Consider the following 17,853-nt stretch of genomic DNA (forward strand, 5'->3'; position numbering starts at 1 on the left):
TGCTGATATAGAACAGACTGTGCAGAAATTCAGTTGAATATTCTTTCAAAGGCTTAAATCTTAATTGGATCCATCATTGCACTGTTTTCTGGTACTGAAATGCTTTGACCATGGCAAGTTATTTGCATGGTCGTGGTAGAAAACAGTTTCCTTTTAGGTCTTTAAACAACAAAAATGCTCAGAAGTTAGTGCTTAAAACTGAACTGCTAAACATTTTCACAGAGTCCTTTCTTTATCTTTTTGGGGTATAGCTTCTGGGTTTCTAAAGAATATAGTTTTCTTTAAATGTCCAGTCCCTCTCGGTTATCCTGAACATAGAAATTTTTGTGCAATTGACCTCATCCATTTGGGTTCAAATGTAACTCTTATGAGTGTTGATGGTTTTTTCTCTTAAATAGATGATCCTGCTATCTGATATTGGATGAGTGAGGTAGATCAGTATTTTTTTAATATAACCAACAACTGTGAAGGAAAAAATTGGCAGATTCAGGCAGGTCCAGCAGTTTAGGAAGTGTTGCATTCTTTTCTCCAACTAAAGAAATGTTATTGAACTGGGGACATCTTGATAAAACTACTGATGTTCTTAGCCCACAAGGCCTCAACTGTCTGGTTGCACCTCATGGTAGCATTATTGAATGATACCCATTGTTCAAGCAAATACTCCTCTGTACAGTTTGTTCATACTGTCAAAGTACTTGACCACTTTGGCAATCTTTGGAGGCAAATATGAGTGGTGATGGTGTCACTTTTCCAAATCATAAAATGAAGCGGATTCATACACTAACACTATAACTTTTCACAGGGGATGAAGCAAACGTTAGGGGGAAAAAATTTTGAATAGTGTATTGATACAATATTAGAATTAATTTAAGTATTAATTGAGAAAGCAACATGAATTTTGGCTTGTGGTGATTTCTGAACATTTTGTGTTGCCTACAGTATCCCAATTACCATTGAAAAACTGAAAAAAAGTACGGCATGATTATTTTTCTATACTTGCTCATGTAAATATAATTGGGTTTACCAATAAAAAATAACAGTTAAATAAGATAAGCTGCTTATTTTTTAAAAGCTGCTTATTTTTAAAAAAGTGTTAAAATTTAACACTATACCTGTGGACTTTATTTCTGTAGGATCTTCTCTTGCTGTAGTTTATGCAGCTTTTGGTACTTCACAGCACAATGTGGTCATCTTTATTGTCCCTAGGGAAAATCATGAGCAATGGAGTGTATTGTTTTGTCAGGTTCTATTTGTTTCAGGTTTTTTAAAATAAACACAGTGTTTCCATATTTATAAGCAAATCTAGGTTAGAGAAATGCATTTTTCACCTTAATCTAAAGATATTCTTAGTCCTTGTAAGGCTAGACTATTTTTTCTTTTTTTGTCTTTTTTTTTTTGTTTTACATTTGGATGTCTGAGTGCCTTGTGAAAAAAGAGTTGAGGTAATAAGTAATTTGTAGAAAAATAACAGTATCTTCCTTGTTTTAAAGATATTTCTTTAACCATGATCACTGATTTTATGTGCTAGTAAATGCCATGTAAAGCAAACTCCTGTAAATAGAATTGAAATTGAGGATTCTATTTTAGCATTTAATATGGAGTGTTTTGCTCTGCATGTTCTTCTAATTGTACATTGCTAATATGTCCGTAAGAGTCACTGTGTAATAGGTACAGTGTATTCTTCCTTAGAATTTGTGCAGTCATAAACAAAATGTAAAAGCAGAAAAAGTGTCCAACATGTTTTGTCAAATGGAACTTGTGTGCAGTTAATGTATGCAGCAGTTCAAGTACTATCGAATGTAAATGATGAAGTGATATTGATGAAAGGAGGGGATTGAGGTCTCGGGGGGCGCTGATGACGGATTGAACAGAAGCGGCCTTGCACCACACGTAACTCAAGTCTGTCGTCTTCACCACTCAAAGCCCTAATGGGAGGTGGCAGTCTGAAATGAGTTGCCACGGCAAAGAGTATTATTTTTGAAATGCTTTCACACAAATCACTAGGCCCTGCATACAACTTAGTTTCATGCTTTAATGTCATCAGGAGGCACAAATTGGTGTGTCTAATTGTTTGCCACCTGCCAGCAAAATGAGCTGCCAGGCAGCCAGACGGGTTTGATTGTCTGTCAGCTCTTCAATAGATTGAGAGTGACAACATCAAAAATTTCACTTCGAACTCTGAAGCTTTGAGCAGCTTTTCAGAGACCTCTTCCCCACAAGTGCTTCTGGACAACTGCATTTTTCAATTACTTTTCAATATATTGCTGCCTTCTGTCTCATCTGTCTTAAGGTAGCTGTAATTACATTATGAGCTATATAAACAGATTTCTGGGACACTGGAGCCTGGATCCTCAAAGTTATGACATGTCTTTTAACGTCAGACTGAATTCCTTGAAAATGGCATCCAGGTTGACATTTTCAGAAGCAAACACGAAGCGTTTTTCACCCAGATTTGCTACTAATGGAGCATAACTCACCAATAATTCCTTTTTGCCTTCTCATCTTTTGTCTGACAAAAATCAGGCTCTGTCATTGATTTTTAGGATTTGGGGATTTCTTGCTTTTTGTTTTTTTGTTTTTTTTTTTTTTTTTGGCAATTTGCATTTGTCCCTCTAGATGCAGCCCAGACCATTGTGGTTTATGAATTTATTTGTGATTCTACCCAGTGCTGTATTCCGAAGCTTACACTTGTTCATCTCTATTTTTTTCTAATAGAGATTTTTTAGATGGGTGCTATCATTGAAATTGAGAGCGCATTGCCACCTCAGCTTTTTGTTTAGAAAAAAAATCATCCTAAATTTATGAATAGGTTCAAATCAACCAAAAATGGGTATATTAACCCTCAATTTATTTTCCTCAAGATGTAATCATAATCCCCATGTCCATCACTTAGAAATCTGTACAAAACTCTTATCACCTGTGTAACGTGTGTCTTTCCATATTCATATTCATATTCATATTCATGGAGTTGTAGGTATGTCTGACCTGAAGTTGATGCGAAATCAGCATCTCTTTACTCTCTAGTATAATTCACTGGGTATACAGATGAAAATTGTACTAGATTTTTCTCTTGATTTTTTACCCCAATAGGCCTCTGTAAAATCACTATAAAAACTGTATTGACTTTTACAGGACTGATTGCTGCTTTTTAGCCTTTGCTTTTATTTTTTTTGCGTCATATATACAAGATTAGATTCCTCACTCATACTTGTCTATGCCTCGTATTGATTGCTTCTTTGGGTTCTGTAGGTTTGATCATGTTTCTGACATTTACTTCACTTACATTCTATTCACTTTCTTCAAACTTAATAAATTTCCAATATTTTCAATTTGTCTATTCAGCTAAGACCAGTCATCTTTCTTGATAATTAGCTTTTTTATCTTTTACAGTTTGCTTTGTTTCTCGTCAATATTTTAGATCATTTTAGATGCTTCAGCTAATTTATCCTGAATGCAAAGGAGGGAATTTCATTGGGAGTACCTCACTCTTCTGCTTGATCTAAGATTGAGGATCCAAGAACTTCCAGTCCTTGTCCTAAAACTATACCTGAGATGATTCGCTTTCTTCTATTTAGAAATAAGCAATTTTTAGTAGATTAGCATCATTTCATGTACTTTAAGGTTTGGATGTTTTAATAAATATATGGTATCAAATAATTGAAAGAACTCATAATAAATAGAGATTCAACACTAAGGTTTCATTTGCATAAGTGTCAAAGATTATGTCCTTCTGTGAGCTTTCCCTATCTCTTCAGTATACCTCACATTTTTTTAATCCAGTTTTTCTTCTCCATGGCTGCTGCCTCTGAGTTACATCTTTCCTCCTAGATTTCAGATTAATCTTATCTTAGTGCAGTCAGCCTAATAAAAGGTTGTCTAAAGTAAGATTCAAAATGTGTTGTTAGTATGTACTAACAGTGACATGTTACAGACTCAGAACACAATCTAGGGTTGAATTCAGAAAGAACAGAGGGTACAACAGTATACATGTTTCATAAAGGACTGGACATCTACAGAGATATGGAGAATATAAGTGACTTTCAGGGAAGAAATACTAAGCTTTGTTTTCAGAGCTTAAATGAAGCTAACGGTAGGAACAAGCTAGCATGTAATAAAGAAGACAAATTGTCAGCCATTTTCTTTTGTGATTTCTTCTCAAACATCTGACAGAAGTTGCTGTTTGACACAGAGTAATTCTGTGAAAACCTTGCCTGAAATCTGTGCTGCTTTTTTGAAGAACACTTCTTGAAAAATCCTCATGCTTTCTGCTGCTTTGAGGGAGGAGAGGAGGAGCAAGAAATATTAATTCAGACTTAAGAGATTTCACATATCCCACAAGAGAGTAAAGTGATCCTAATTTAATTGCTACTGCTCAGATAGGTAGCACAAGACATCCAGGATTGAAGGCTTATCTCTGACCTTTAGGTTGACCAGAGTTATTAGGTTGGAAAGCCTTTAAATTTTAAAATGGAGAAGAGATACAAAATGTGAATCACAGAGAAAGAGGGAAAATATAGCACTGCATAACCTGATTTGTCTGTCATCAGCACTGGGTAGCTAAATATTTAAGTAAAGTCAATTTGAGAAAGTGTTTTATTTTTAATTTCCATTTTCTCTTTTTGCAGTTCAATGCATTAATGGCATTATTTTCCATCTACTTATTTCATGCAAATTTCTAAAACCCAGAAGAATCCTGTAGCTATTTGCTGATGTTATTTAATGAACCAGCAATGCATAAGTGGTATGTGAGTTGAATCAACAACACTCACCTTGAGCATGATATGAATTACGATAACTTCAGGCTTAGGTTTAAAATTGGTAAAAGACACTCATGGAGTAACAGAACAGTGATTAGTAGTCACAATTATATTTACAGTTTTAAACCACCCAACAAACAAAGAAATGAAATCAGTTGCTATAGACAATTGCTACTAAATTTTTGCTGCCTAAATCATTGGGGATCATTCGAGACCATGATGGTGGGATTCGGACAATTGTGGACCAGTTTGGAACATTTAGGAAGTCTGAAATACATTGTACTAAAGAAGACCTAAAATTAAATGATAGAAGTGTATGTATTCTTTTCTTCCAGTCTGTAGATTTCTGTTCCTCCATGATAGAAAATCTAAATGCCTGACAGATACATGTAAGGCATCTATCACAGTAAATTCATTCCTCAAATCATATTATGCTCAAGTAAATAGCCATACTTTTTTCATAAGTCTGTTTTGGTTTGATTTGCCTGTTTTTACTGTATGTACTGTTTGAATGGTTTAATTCATTAAAAGACTTTTTTTTACTTGAAAGCAGTCAGTCATCCTCTTTCACCTGTCTTGTTCTGCTGTCCCTCTGATTGTTTTGCACATTTTTGACCACTCTGTTCTATTGTTCAAATAGTTTTTCTGTCTGCTTTATCTGAATGTCATTCTCTATTCACTTGCTGCATTTTGTTTTATCAGTAGGAATGAGACATTTTGACAAGGTCACCATGTATGACATGTCAGAAAGCTACATTTTCTTTCAATCTGGGATGATAATGTCTCACTGATTTTCCCTGTTCTTATGGTAGAGAGGTTTCTCTTGATATTTCTTGATAGTTTGTAATTTAATAGCACCTGTCCTGTCTTAACGTGGTGATTTAGACATATGAAATAATGCCAACTGTGTGTAGAATGTTAGCATCTGTGGGATATGGGAAGGATTGTCCTTCTTGTTCTGGAAGCTTATTTTCAGTCCTAAGATACACTCATAAGAAAAGAATCTTTGCATTTATAGCAGGCCAGTACATTTGGGGGTTGGACTAGATGACTTTTAAAGGTCCCTTCCAACTGAAACTGTCCTATGATTCTAATACATCTGAGAAGTAAAGCTGGCATATGTGGTCCTTGCTATGCAAAGTTAGATGATCTTTTGCACACTCTGGAAGACCACTGAATTGTCTGAAGGTAAGGAGGAAGATCTTGAATTTATCTTCATCTTTAGAAAAGTAACAGGAAAGTAAGAAATACTTCTTCAGTGATTGTATTGGCAATTTAGCAGATACCAATACCAGACCTTATATGAGGGAAAAATTGTTTTTCTTAAAATAAAACCCAAACCAAAAGAGATGTCATCCACTCACACTGTCTCACGTTTTCAAACACTAGAATGGGCATGTGTCTAAAGAATCTGTCCAGCATTTTAGGCATCCTTCCTGCTTGCATACAGATGGGAGGTCCAATGGCATGGAGAGCATGGGATGAACTATAAAGTCTTCCTCACATCTCCTGGGTTCTTCATATGTCAGCAACTCTTTCCAGCTTTGGGATGTGCCTTTGTTTTTTTCCCCCTTATGGACCAGCCAACAGTCTCTCTGTCCTTCCCAAGCTCTTCAAGGCATTGTTTTTCACCGGTTTTGTCTGCAAGGTCGGGTTATCTTATGAAGCTACTCACTTTCCTGTGGTCTTGCTGACCTGATAACCATGTGCCATTAGCATAGGCCAGTCAAAGATGCCTTTTCATGCCGTGTCTTTTGTTCTTGTGCCTCAGCACCCAGATATTCCCATTCCTTTTTCATTCACACCAGTCTTAGCCTTTCTATTGCAATTCTTAACAAAGGTGGTAGGTAAGGACAGTAGTTTCCTTTTGAAATTAATATATTTGGGAAATGCTCCCACTTAAGATACAAGTCCTAATGTCTTCTTGTGTTTCTATGGCACTACAGGGACTCTGCTCTTGAGTACTCATTCCGTATTCATGAATAAGCCAAACTCACATATTTGATTGAAATATTAATTGAGCTAGAGATCTTTGTATGTGGATTGGAACTAATTTTAGGAAATTTCATGGTGTTACGGAGCAGATTTATCTAACCCCTGTAGACACAGCTTTGTTCAGCTGTAGCTGCTGCTATGTAAACACTTCATATCAGTAACGATTGTAAGAGATTATTAACTACAGACAAAAGCAATTATTTTAGAGTCACTCATCTTAATCAATAGCTATTGCATTGTTCAAATTCATCTTCTTCTAATTTAAATTGAATGACACAAAAAACCATCAATAAGCCTAGAATTACCTTTCTAAAAGTACATGCTTCAAGGTAGGGGTAATGGTGTTGTTCAGAATGCAGAGACATCAACTGGCATTGTAACCCATCTAAAAAGAGTGAGAAAAAATGCTTATGGATGGTTTTGTACACTATCATCACCGGTCTTTAAAATTCAGGAAGACTGAAAATTCAGACCTGTAGGAACAAGGTACATTACTGTAAAACATTGTGCCACACCTTTTGATTCATCATATGCCATCCTGTTTACACAGAAGTGTTACAAAATAATTACCAAAGACAGTTCTTGAGCAAAATGTGGCCTTATTACCCTAAGTAATTTCCTTTTCCGGTTCTTTTTTTATCACAATGATTAATTTTAATGAAGAATGTATCTGCTTAAACAGAAAACATGTAAATAATGATGAAAATATACTGTTCAAAATTATCCAAATATGATTTGTCTCATTTTTGTTTTTCACTCACATTTTCTACCAACATAGACTTTTTAGGAGCAGGGTTTCTTATAGATAAAAAGAAATATTAAATAGAAAAATGTCAATATAGTTGTATACACTATAGCAGCTGTCCAATATTGAAAAAATATTGTCTTGTAGGAGCAATTCCTTTAGTTTTCAAACTTTAAAAAAAAAAAAGTATTTTTTAACACTAGGTGAAAAAGTGTTTGTTTGAATGTGGTATTTTCTATTTAAATCTGATATTAGGTTGTATTCTTTTATATGAAAGCCCTCTTCTCTTCTTAAAAGCTTCAAATTCTCAAGACTGCTTTTTAAACAATAATATCAATATTGTGAAAGCAAATATTCATTGTGTTGCATTTTTGCTAACCAATGTGCATCATGTGCTATTGATCTAGATAAGTATAAAGGTTTTCCAGAAGTCTGAGTCCAAAACTATGTTTGTTAGTCAGCTATGTTTGGAAGACTGATATGTTCACGGTACTGAAGAATAAACTGCTGTATTCCAATGTTCTGATGATTAACAAAAAAAATTTTATCTTAGGTAACTTCAGTAAGATCAACAAATTAACATACTCATTAAGACTGCATGCATATAGACTGCTAGACTGCTGACATAATTTCCGACAGTTAACATTTTCTTTGCAAATCTAGAACACAGGTGATAGTGTTCTCAACATGTCATTGAAGAGGTGGGGTGTTTCCATTTTGTGGGTAAAGACAAATTAAGTCTCTCAGAATCGCATGAAGCTGCAAAGGATAGGAGTATGATTTTAGGGCCTGTGAACTTAGTTTTACCCTATTTCAGAAAGGTTCAGAAAATTTACAGTACTATGTATTCCTCAGCAACAGAATTATACAGCAGTCTAAACCCATCAAAATCAAAAATTCTTCCTTGCTCTGTTGTGCAATTTTAATAATCTGCTGTTTCTTTTTCCATAGGAGTGTGGTTGTACCAGTAAAGAAACCCCCTCCAGGTAGTCTGGCTGTTACCACTGTTGGAGCTGCCACAGCTGGGAGCGGACTGCCACCGGGTAGTACACCTAATATATTTGCTGCAACAGGAGCTACACCAAAAAGTATGATTAATACAACAGGTATTGTCCTTAAATATTTTTGTGACCCTCATTTTTATTTGTTTGGGTTTTTTTGTTACCTTTAGTGGTGTTTTGTTTTTTAATCATCTTTTTGTTGCTGTTTTTGTAGTTCAGAAATAAAACCTGGAAAGATTAAATCTTGGCCTTTATTAGAGACAGTGTTTTCTCTTGGTCTATGTTTATAATCTTTGATAGTGCACATTGAGCTTGCACAGCCTTAAATAAGTTAATGCATAGCCTCAGTATTTTTTGTAAGTGTAGATTAGCAGGTAAATGAGCTAAGTTTTCTTGCTCTCTGCAAAAGAGGATATCTATGTGATACATACCAATTAATCCCTCCTTATTTATCAAAGAAAGAAAAGACAACTTAGTACTTAATAACTATATCGTAGATTGTGGAGGTGAATATTTTGGACAATTGCTATTTGTCAATTAAAATTATGCCATGATTTTTGGAACATTTTTTAGTAAAAAACTACTTAATTTAACTGTACTCATGTCTTAGCAGTAGTTTTTTATTGTGATCTATAGAAGGAGGACTAGACGTTCTTTTTTAATTATTTATAATAGTAATAATGGGATTATCTATCATGAAGGAGCCTGTTGACCATGGAGAAATGTTTCCATTGAGAAATTAATCCTTACAAAGAGCAGCTGATATTTACTTAAAATCCTTTGAAATGTCTGGCTATGGTCTGTTTTCTTTCTAAAATAAGCAAAAGCACTTGAGAGAAGAGCTCTCTTCAAGGATATCACAAGAGTTGAGGTACTTGAAAATCTCCCTGGGGTTGCAGCAAATAGAGGGAGAAGCTTTTGGCATCCTTCTGCTATGTGGAGTAATATGAAGACACTCTTTTTTTTCTTTCCTTTTGCAGATTGCCTTTAATACCTAGTAATAGAACTTTGATTTTTCTAAGGATAAAAATAATCTTTAAATATAATTATCTTGAGGCAGATGCAAGGAATGAATGCTCTGAATAATGTTATCACTTCTATGAACAGTTGCATTTGTGTAGACAATTCTGTTAATCTTGAACGGATTTCCTTATAGGTATTCTTATGTCATGAAAAAAATATCCTATACTGGAAACCCTGTTTTCCAAATGATACTGATTAGTAGTAAGCTTTTCAGTCTTCTCACTGATGAAAGATCTGAACTGTTTTGGCTGGAGTATAGTAGTTCTTGTTTGTAAGTAATTGCATTTTAAAATCAGTCATTTTCCCAATACTTTTCTTAGTAGAGGACAGTATTGCAGGTGCCATTGTACATTGACTGTGGATTAAAGGCTGCTTATTTTGGTAGATCTTATAGCTTTTTTTTTTAAATGCAATTGGTTTTGATTCCTAATCTATAGATTAGCTTGATCAAAGGAAAAGTATTGATTCATTAGAATTTCAGCAAGTATCAGATTTAATTAGAACTATATGTGTACTGAATTTCTTTAGTAAAGCATTTTATGAAGATTTGAATTTTTGAAGATTTGAATTTTATATTAACGTTTTACAAATGCTAAACACATTAATGACAGTTAGTAAAAGTATTATCACACTGAAAACATTCAAATATCTATTAGATTAAAGTGATCATTTTGCCCTTTTTAATTAAGGTATGCCTATGGTAGTCAAAACAGTGAATCATGTATGTCAGTTTTTGAGATATAAGATAAAGTATCCAGATTCTTTCTGGTTTATATACTTGTAGTCTATGAAATTTATTTTTTTTACTATGGTAAGGAAACAGAATGCATTTTTTTAGAAACACTAGATGTCCTCCCAAACCTATTTACAGTTGTTTTTACAGTATGATACAGATATGCTAGAAATTCAGTTATATCTATGAGGCATTTTCTGTGTTGGACTTGTGTGAAAGGTGTTTTTTTCAGTTATTCATGGATTGCAATTGGTGTTTACATTCCACCTGCCATCGCTGTCATAGTCAATGTCACTGTCATAATTTAATGAGATGTATGTTACTGAAGTCCTTTAGTTCTTTGAATGTATCTTTGGGGAGATAGGTTTTCTTCCTTCATCTCTTTATGTAAGAAACTGGCTTTATAGGTTTTAGATTGGATTTCTGTAATTCGTATCCTGATTCTCGCTTCTATGTTAATCCACTAGTTCCAGCTCTGTTTGACCTTCTCTTCTGGAAGCCTAGCTGGTTAAACAACTTAGCAACTGCATTTTTAAACATCCTTAATGAAGAAAATTTTACTTTGGAAGAAAAAGGGAAGAAGCAATAAAAATATGTATTGTCAATGTATATATGAATATAAATATGTAAATAATATAAATATACGCATGGGCGCACACACACACACAGATATATATATATGAAGCCTTAATCTTTTTGAAGCTATCCTATTCCCAGTTAAGTTGCTGTGATTCTGAGGCTGGGAGAGATAGCCTACCTTATATTTTTGTGTTTCTTTCTCAGTATGTTTGGGTACATTTACAATTTGTATTTAGTCCAAGTCAGAACACCCAGTGTAAACCACAATCCATCTCCCGCTCCCATTATTAAAACAACAGCCTAAATCAGTTCCTAATCTAAATCCGGAACTTCACCAGCTACTCCAGTGTCAGCAAGCCCAGCAAATCTTGCTGCATTTTGAAACTCTTTTGAATGTAAATGTTCTTAAATGAGCCAGTCAAAATTCTAATCTTTAATTATTTTGTCATTAAAAATTATCTAAAGGAAAATAAAAAAAAAATAAAAATCATACCTGCTGCCAGAAAAATTTTCACTATTACCAGCATATGACTTCTCCTTCACTACTGGCTGACTGCTTAAACAGTGAAGAATCTATAAATTCTTTGTAGATCTCTGCAGGAAACTGAAAAAGAATATATACCTGTGTAATGCAAAGGACAGTGTTGTGTCAGCTGCTAAAACTGACCAGCAATAAGGACTTAACAATTACAAAATTTTAAAATTGCCAGAATAATGTCATTGATCTCTAAAGAGGGGGTATCCGCCCCTCGTTGTTAACTTGGATAAATCTTGTTGCCTGTCAGCCTCATCTCTGGTAGCATTGCAGTCCCTCAGGCTTTGAACTCCAAGTACAAGACTGTTTGTTGCTACCTCTCTTGCAGTGATGTGTTGCAGAAGGACTGTGCAGCAGAACACAGACAGCATTTATCACAGCACTCTCACTGCTCATGGCCACTCTGAGCCTTTGCTGGTTTGCTTCAAAGAGGCTGAACTCATAGTACCGTTTCAGCAAACATGATAGATTGGCATTTAGAGTCTAAGTTTAGCCCTTAGCTCTGACCCAGATCACTTAAAGTATAAATGTATGCTCTGTCTGAATCTTTTTTTTCTGGGCAGCTGTTCCAAACTCATTGAAATGATACCACCACTGACTTCCCTACTTTTAAGATCTTAAAATTCTCCTTGACTTGAGGAAGGAAACATAAAAATTGTAATTAGAGTCTTAATACACCTCTCCCTGAAGAGAGATACATTTTCTATCCTCTCTGTCATTTTTTAATTTGTATTTTATTTTCTGCCTATAGTTGCAACTGGGCAGTCAAGTGTGTATATACAAATATTTAAAAAAAAAAAAAAAAAATTCTGTTCTCCACTCAAGCTCATCTTAAGTATACCTTTATTTTAGAAAGATCTTGCTTTACAGGATGATGTAAAAATGTTTTCAACTTTGGAAAGTAATTTGGGAATAATGAAAATGAGGTAAGGATTTTTTTTGCCTGATTTTTAATAGCTTTTTAAGTTTATTATTTTATAGTAGCTAAATAAGGTATTAATTAGTATGATAATTATATGGGATGGTTTTCATTATTTTATAGTAAATAGCACTACTTCCATACTTAGAAGTAGATTAATAATACAAGGACTATATTAAAGCCTCTAAAAGTTTTGTTTCTTTAGACTGAATTAAGATCTGTGTTTTTTGGGGGACAGGTGCAGTAGACTCAGGATCTTCTTCTTCCTCTTCGTCATCCAGCTTTGTGAATGGTGCTACCAGCAAAAATCTCCCAGCTGTCCAAACTGTTGCTCCAATGCCAGAGGATTCAGCTGAAAATATGAGGTACACAAGTTCTATCTTTTCATATTAATTATAATTTCTCCTCCAAAAGTAGTGTAAAAAGAAAAAAAAAAGCTCACCTAATATGCGTTATTGTAGTTATATACATTGTACTATATGTAACTTTTTGTTACTAAGAATGTATATACTAAAATAACACTTCACTGAAAAGTCTGACTTGCTCAACTGAAGAGTCTAACTTATTCTAACTGTGCCAGACACTAAAACTTCATTAAAAGTAATTTTCCAGTTAACTGGCTTTTTACTTTGTACGGTGATGATAGTATGAATTGGAACATGTGAGCACAATTTGATAATGGAGTACTAGCTATTGGAAAGAGAGACTTAACCTCTTCTGATCAAGTGAAAGCCTTAGTTAAACTGGAGAGGACAAAACCAGACCTGTGTTTGTGCAGCTAACTAAATGATGCACCAAATCTGAGTTGGTTTGGCAAGAGACTCATGCCGTGGGGTAGCTAATGCCTCTCTTACACTGACTGGCAGCCAGGAAAATGCCTTCTGAAATTCCTACTAAATATCTGGTATAATAGGTTATTGCTGTCTACAAGTATTCAGTTTTGCTGCAGGACACTCCAAAGACAAATTTTTTACCTTTTCAAGGGGCACACATGTCTGCCCTATAAAGCTGACACAGGATACACAGGATATACTAAGGAGTAGCCGAGTGCGAGTGTCCCTTAGTTGGCTGGCCACTGCAAGGTATGTTTTTAAGAATTTTGGAGTGGAGAGAGCAAACTAGCTGTTTATTAGCTGTTCCTGAGGTAACAAGTTTAGAAACTCATGAACAACAGATTTCATTCCCAAATGAACTAGAAATTAAATAAACCTAAATCAAGGGTCCTATGTAACCCATAAAAAAATATCAGTGCTTCAGTGATTTAAAACACAGTGACAAAAAATGCCTTTTTTTTCCTGGTCCTATCTGAAGGGTCAGGTGAGTGGTGCAGGTGGAATGACATCAATGGGTGCAGACACAAGTTTAAGGCAGAAGGACTGTTGGCTCCACTGCAAAAGAATGCAAATGTTCAAGGAGAGAATGACCATTTGTATGATGTTATTTATTGCTTGACAGTTTTATGAGGCAAGTTAATAAAATTGTGGTGTAATTAAACCACTCCTTTTTGCTTCTTGTCTTCATATGCTAGGACAATGCTTCTCTGAGGGTGAAATCTTTTTTAAAATTCAGATATGCATATTAAAATTAAATTGGTAAAATTAAATAGGTGTGTTAAATTTCAGTTGGATCATTAATTAGTTTCTTTTTCAGTTATTTTAAACAATGAAATTGTCTTGTTTTTTCACAGACATTTTTAAAGGTTTTGTCCTGAATCAAAGAAAAACTTGAGTTGCACAATCTGGAACACAAATTTTGAATTCAGAATTTGAACGCAGAAGTAGTTGTACTCTGAGTAGTAACTTAAATTAGTGAATGACATGTAAATAACTTAAAATCTAATCAACCCAAGGAATGTCTTTTGGGTTTATTTTCCTTTCCTCTGACCACTCCCCCAGCCCCACCCCTTCTGCCTAAGAAACAACCTTTATTTTGATAATATATTATTTTTTGTAATGTCATATGAATTCATTGTGCTTTAGCTTTTATGAGATTAAAAGTCAGACTTGTTTGTGGGGACAGAGAGCATGAAGTGAAAGCTAACTTATCTAAGCCTTCCTTTATAGCAATTGCATAAGAACAGAGCTGATTATGGCTGCAGACTGAGCAAAGGGAGGAGGAGAATGAGGTTGGATTTTAGTCTTGGTTTGGGGATAGAAGTTTGGCTTGGAATGAGGTTGGGAAGGTAGCATGCTTGCGACTGGGACAGTTTATACCCTCACCTCTCTTTGTACTTCCTTGTGATCAATTCAAGGAGTAGGCTGTAAGAATTGTCCGTAGGAGTCTTTTTGCTCACAAAGTTTTAAGAGTGTTTCTTTTAATCTGATGTTGCTACTGTGGTCTTTCAATCTTTTCTGACAAAGTTTATCACCTTTCTATGTATAAATTATATTGTTTATATATATAAATTATGAATGTATACTATATGTATTATACATATAATAATGTATATAATATATATTATATATATTTATATATAGCTTATTTTCAGATGTGTGTTGCCTTTAATCTGTGAATTAAATAATCTTGAATTTGGAAGTTATTAAGAGTTTATTTGCCTTGAATGTCCAGAAATGGAGAGGAAAAATCAAAATATTATTTCTTTACAGAAACCCCTTAAAATCTCTTAGTTCATACACGAAATATAGTTACATTAATCTCCATAGGGATTCCCTTATGATTGCAGTATACTTTATAAGGTATAATAAAAGTTAGAAATGGCTGTAGAATCAGCTGAGTCTCACTCCTTTGTATGTATGAGTACAGGAAAAGTAGTGGATGGGCCACCTGCTTCCCTGAAAAATTTTGTTTGGGTATCTATGTAAATTTATTTCTTCATTTTTGCTTGTTCTTTTTGGAACTGTAGGACCAGAACTCTAGTCATTTTTCAACATGTAAATGCACCAAGGAAAAGCGTTTTTTTCTTCTTTCTCTATTAAAATATCAATTTCTGTCCTTTGATATGCATTTTTTAAAGGTACTAACCTTTGATCTCATTTTTTCACAAAATATTATTCCAAATTGACCATTAAGGTGCCCATTGTAAACAAGATCCATTGGCTGCCCATTTGCTAATAAGGTGTTTATTAGTAGCTCATCCAAGGTGTTGATTAATAGCATATCCACACCTCCAATATTACTTGCTTCTTAAATAAAAATTGATATTAATTTAAAAACATTTGAATTTGAATTTTTTTCAGCTTTGTCACTAGAGGCTTTACCACAGTGAAATTTACTTCAAATAGTCTTTTAAAACAAAGGCTGGTGATACGAATCCATCCTTTAGGGTAATAGAAAATCAGTATCTGAATTTCAAATCAAAACGCAGCACACTAAAAGAAAATAAGCTATAGGAGTTCAGTAAAGTAATTTTATGCTAATGAAGGAAAACTTCCAATGTGGTTATAATGTCAGCTTTCTTTTTAAATGTAGGGATCTTCACGTGATCTGAATTAGAATGTCTACATTTATTTAGTGTTTATAGATAGTAGATAAAGTATAAAATTTAAATGTCAGTGATCATTCTCTTAGATTCTGTCAATAAATGTTACTTCTTCCTATAACTGCATTTTTAAATGCCAATATTTTGGTGCCATAATGCAAACACAATGAAAACCCAGCAGTCTTAAAAAGAACAGCAAAAATTCTTAGTAGACTAGGATATGTATGTAATTTCATTTCCATTTTAAAGTAATAGTTTATTTCTTTAAGATAACACCTCAGGTTTTTAACCTTGGCATAAGAGTTCCAGAGGGCAAAAGTGTTACACTCTGTCAAGTTTAAAAGGGAAGAAAGACCCTTAAACAATACAACCCTTAGCATGCTGATGTTCTCATACTTTTTGCTAGGTTTGTATTCCCAGACAAAGAAATATTATTTCTGGTATTTAAGAAGCAAACAGAAGTCACAACTAAAGGAGAAATTAAGGACCATACCATGCTTCAAATAGTCTCATCAGGCAGAGAAATATAAATGCCAAGGCAAAGCGATCATTTTCCCTCAAAGTTGAAGAAAAGTATATTGGTTCTCTTGATATCTGCTAGAATGCTTTCTCAGATACTTCCTTGCAATACTAAATGAACAAAAAAGCAAATTGCTTGTGATTGTTTTGGGTGAATAAAAGAGCTCTCTTTTCAAGCTTTCAAATGTATATAAAATTATGAGATGTGGATAAGCTGAGATAGGTGAGATAGACTTAATTTGAATATCTGGCATTTTTCTTGTCATGTTTAAAAATGAGAGTAAAAATTTTACTTGTTCTGGAGTACTCTGCAAATGCTGTAGAATTTATGAGGGTAACACACTGCTGACATGGCATTTCCATTTACTTAAAGCCATTTAAAAACTGTAACGTTTAAACAAATTATGATCATCCTCTTTTCTGAAGAAGCTTATGGCAACTTTTAAAAACAGGTATGATTTGAAATAATTTTTGACTTCTATTATGAAATATTCTTCTAATAATGGTCTCTGTTTTTTCACAGTATCACTGCAAAGCTTGAAAGAGCCTTAGAAAAAGTGGCCCCTCTCCTGCGAGAAATTTTTGTTGATTTTGCCCCTTTCCTGTCCCGAACATTGTTGGGCAGTCATGGACAAGAGCTATTGATTGAAGGTACTGTTTCTGTTATAAGATTATATTATTTTAACTATTAGTCTTCTGATATGAACAATTTTTCAGTTTCACTAGACTTTATGTAACTATTTTTGATAAATAATCGGTTCTTAATATGTTGTGATTTCAATTCCTTGCATTTCATTTCATTCAAAGAAATTAAAAGTGGTAATTTTGGAACCCCTTTTTCCTTGAGATTGCTCTGTAAAGACACATCCTGTAGCTTAGAATGCAAAAACCTCTCTATAGTTTGCCTTTCCCTCTTCAGAATAATTCAGTGCTTCAGCCTGACTTTGAGAAAATAGTGAAAAATACAATTAAAAAGTATAATCAATTCCGTTAGGAGAAAGTAAAAGGAAGACCCTGCTCCAACATTATTGATGAATGTATCTGTATTTGGTAGGGATGTTAGTTCCTGAGGTATGTTTGTTTGATTCACACAGACAGATAAAGAGTTGCCCCTAGAGGGGAATAAAAAGTGGAGACTTTTAAAGAAAAGTATCCTTGAACACCTTCAAGGATTTTTTAGGGCTTTTATTTGTTGTCTTTAATACTTCATAGTTAGAAAATTTGCCTCATAAATGAAGCAGCAAGTAATGCAGAAATTATGCAGAAAGTCCAAATATGGAAATCTCATGCAGAAAGTAATGAATCACTACTAATGCAGTTAAAACAGTGAAGGCGGAATTTGAATGAGCATGCACCGCTCCCACATCGTATATTCAGAGGAATATATTCTGCCAAGTAAACTTTTTCCTTCCAGGATTGTTCTTACACACAGTAGTGCTGTTTATTGAGAGAAAAAGTCTCATTATGGCAAGGTTTATAATATGTGAAGATCTACACAGAAGAAAATAAAGCTTTGTGTTCAAATTCCAAAACCCTTTCTATTATTCATATGTTTTATGTAAACATTAGTGTACAGTTTTTCTATGGACTCAGTTATTATTCCTCACA

At 34.1% G+C, this 17,853-nt stretch overlaps 1 protein-coding gene across 5 annotated transcripts in view; it reads left to right on the top strand.

The window, feature by feature from the left end:
* Positions 1-17,853, top strand: part of NBEA (neurobeachin) — a 485,382-nt gene that overhangs the window by 195,270 nt on the left and 272,259 nt on the right. For 4 of the 5 annotated variants that reach the window (XM_017818603.1, XM_017818604.1, XM_017818606.1 and 1 more), the window contains 3 exons: positions 8,449-8,603; positions 12,526-12,652; positions 16,769-16,896. In XM_017818603.1, coding sequence (XP_017674092.1) covers positions 8,449-8,603; positions 12,526-12,652; positions 16,769-16,896 — 410 coding nt within the window. The remainder of the gene's footprint in view (positions 1-8,448; positions 8,604-12,525; positions 12,653-16,768; positions 16,897-17,853) is intronic. The other variant, XM_017818605.1, reaches the window with a different exon arrangement.

This window comes from Lepidothrix coronata, unplaced genomic scaffold, assembly GCF_001604755.1.
Source record: "Lepidothrix coronata isolate B3197 unplaced genomic scaffold, Lepidothrix_coronata-1.0 Scaffold69, whole genome shotgun sequence".
NCBI lineage: Eukaryota > Metazoa > Chordata > Aves > Passeriformes > Pipridae > Lepidothrix > Lepidothrix coronata.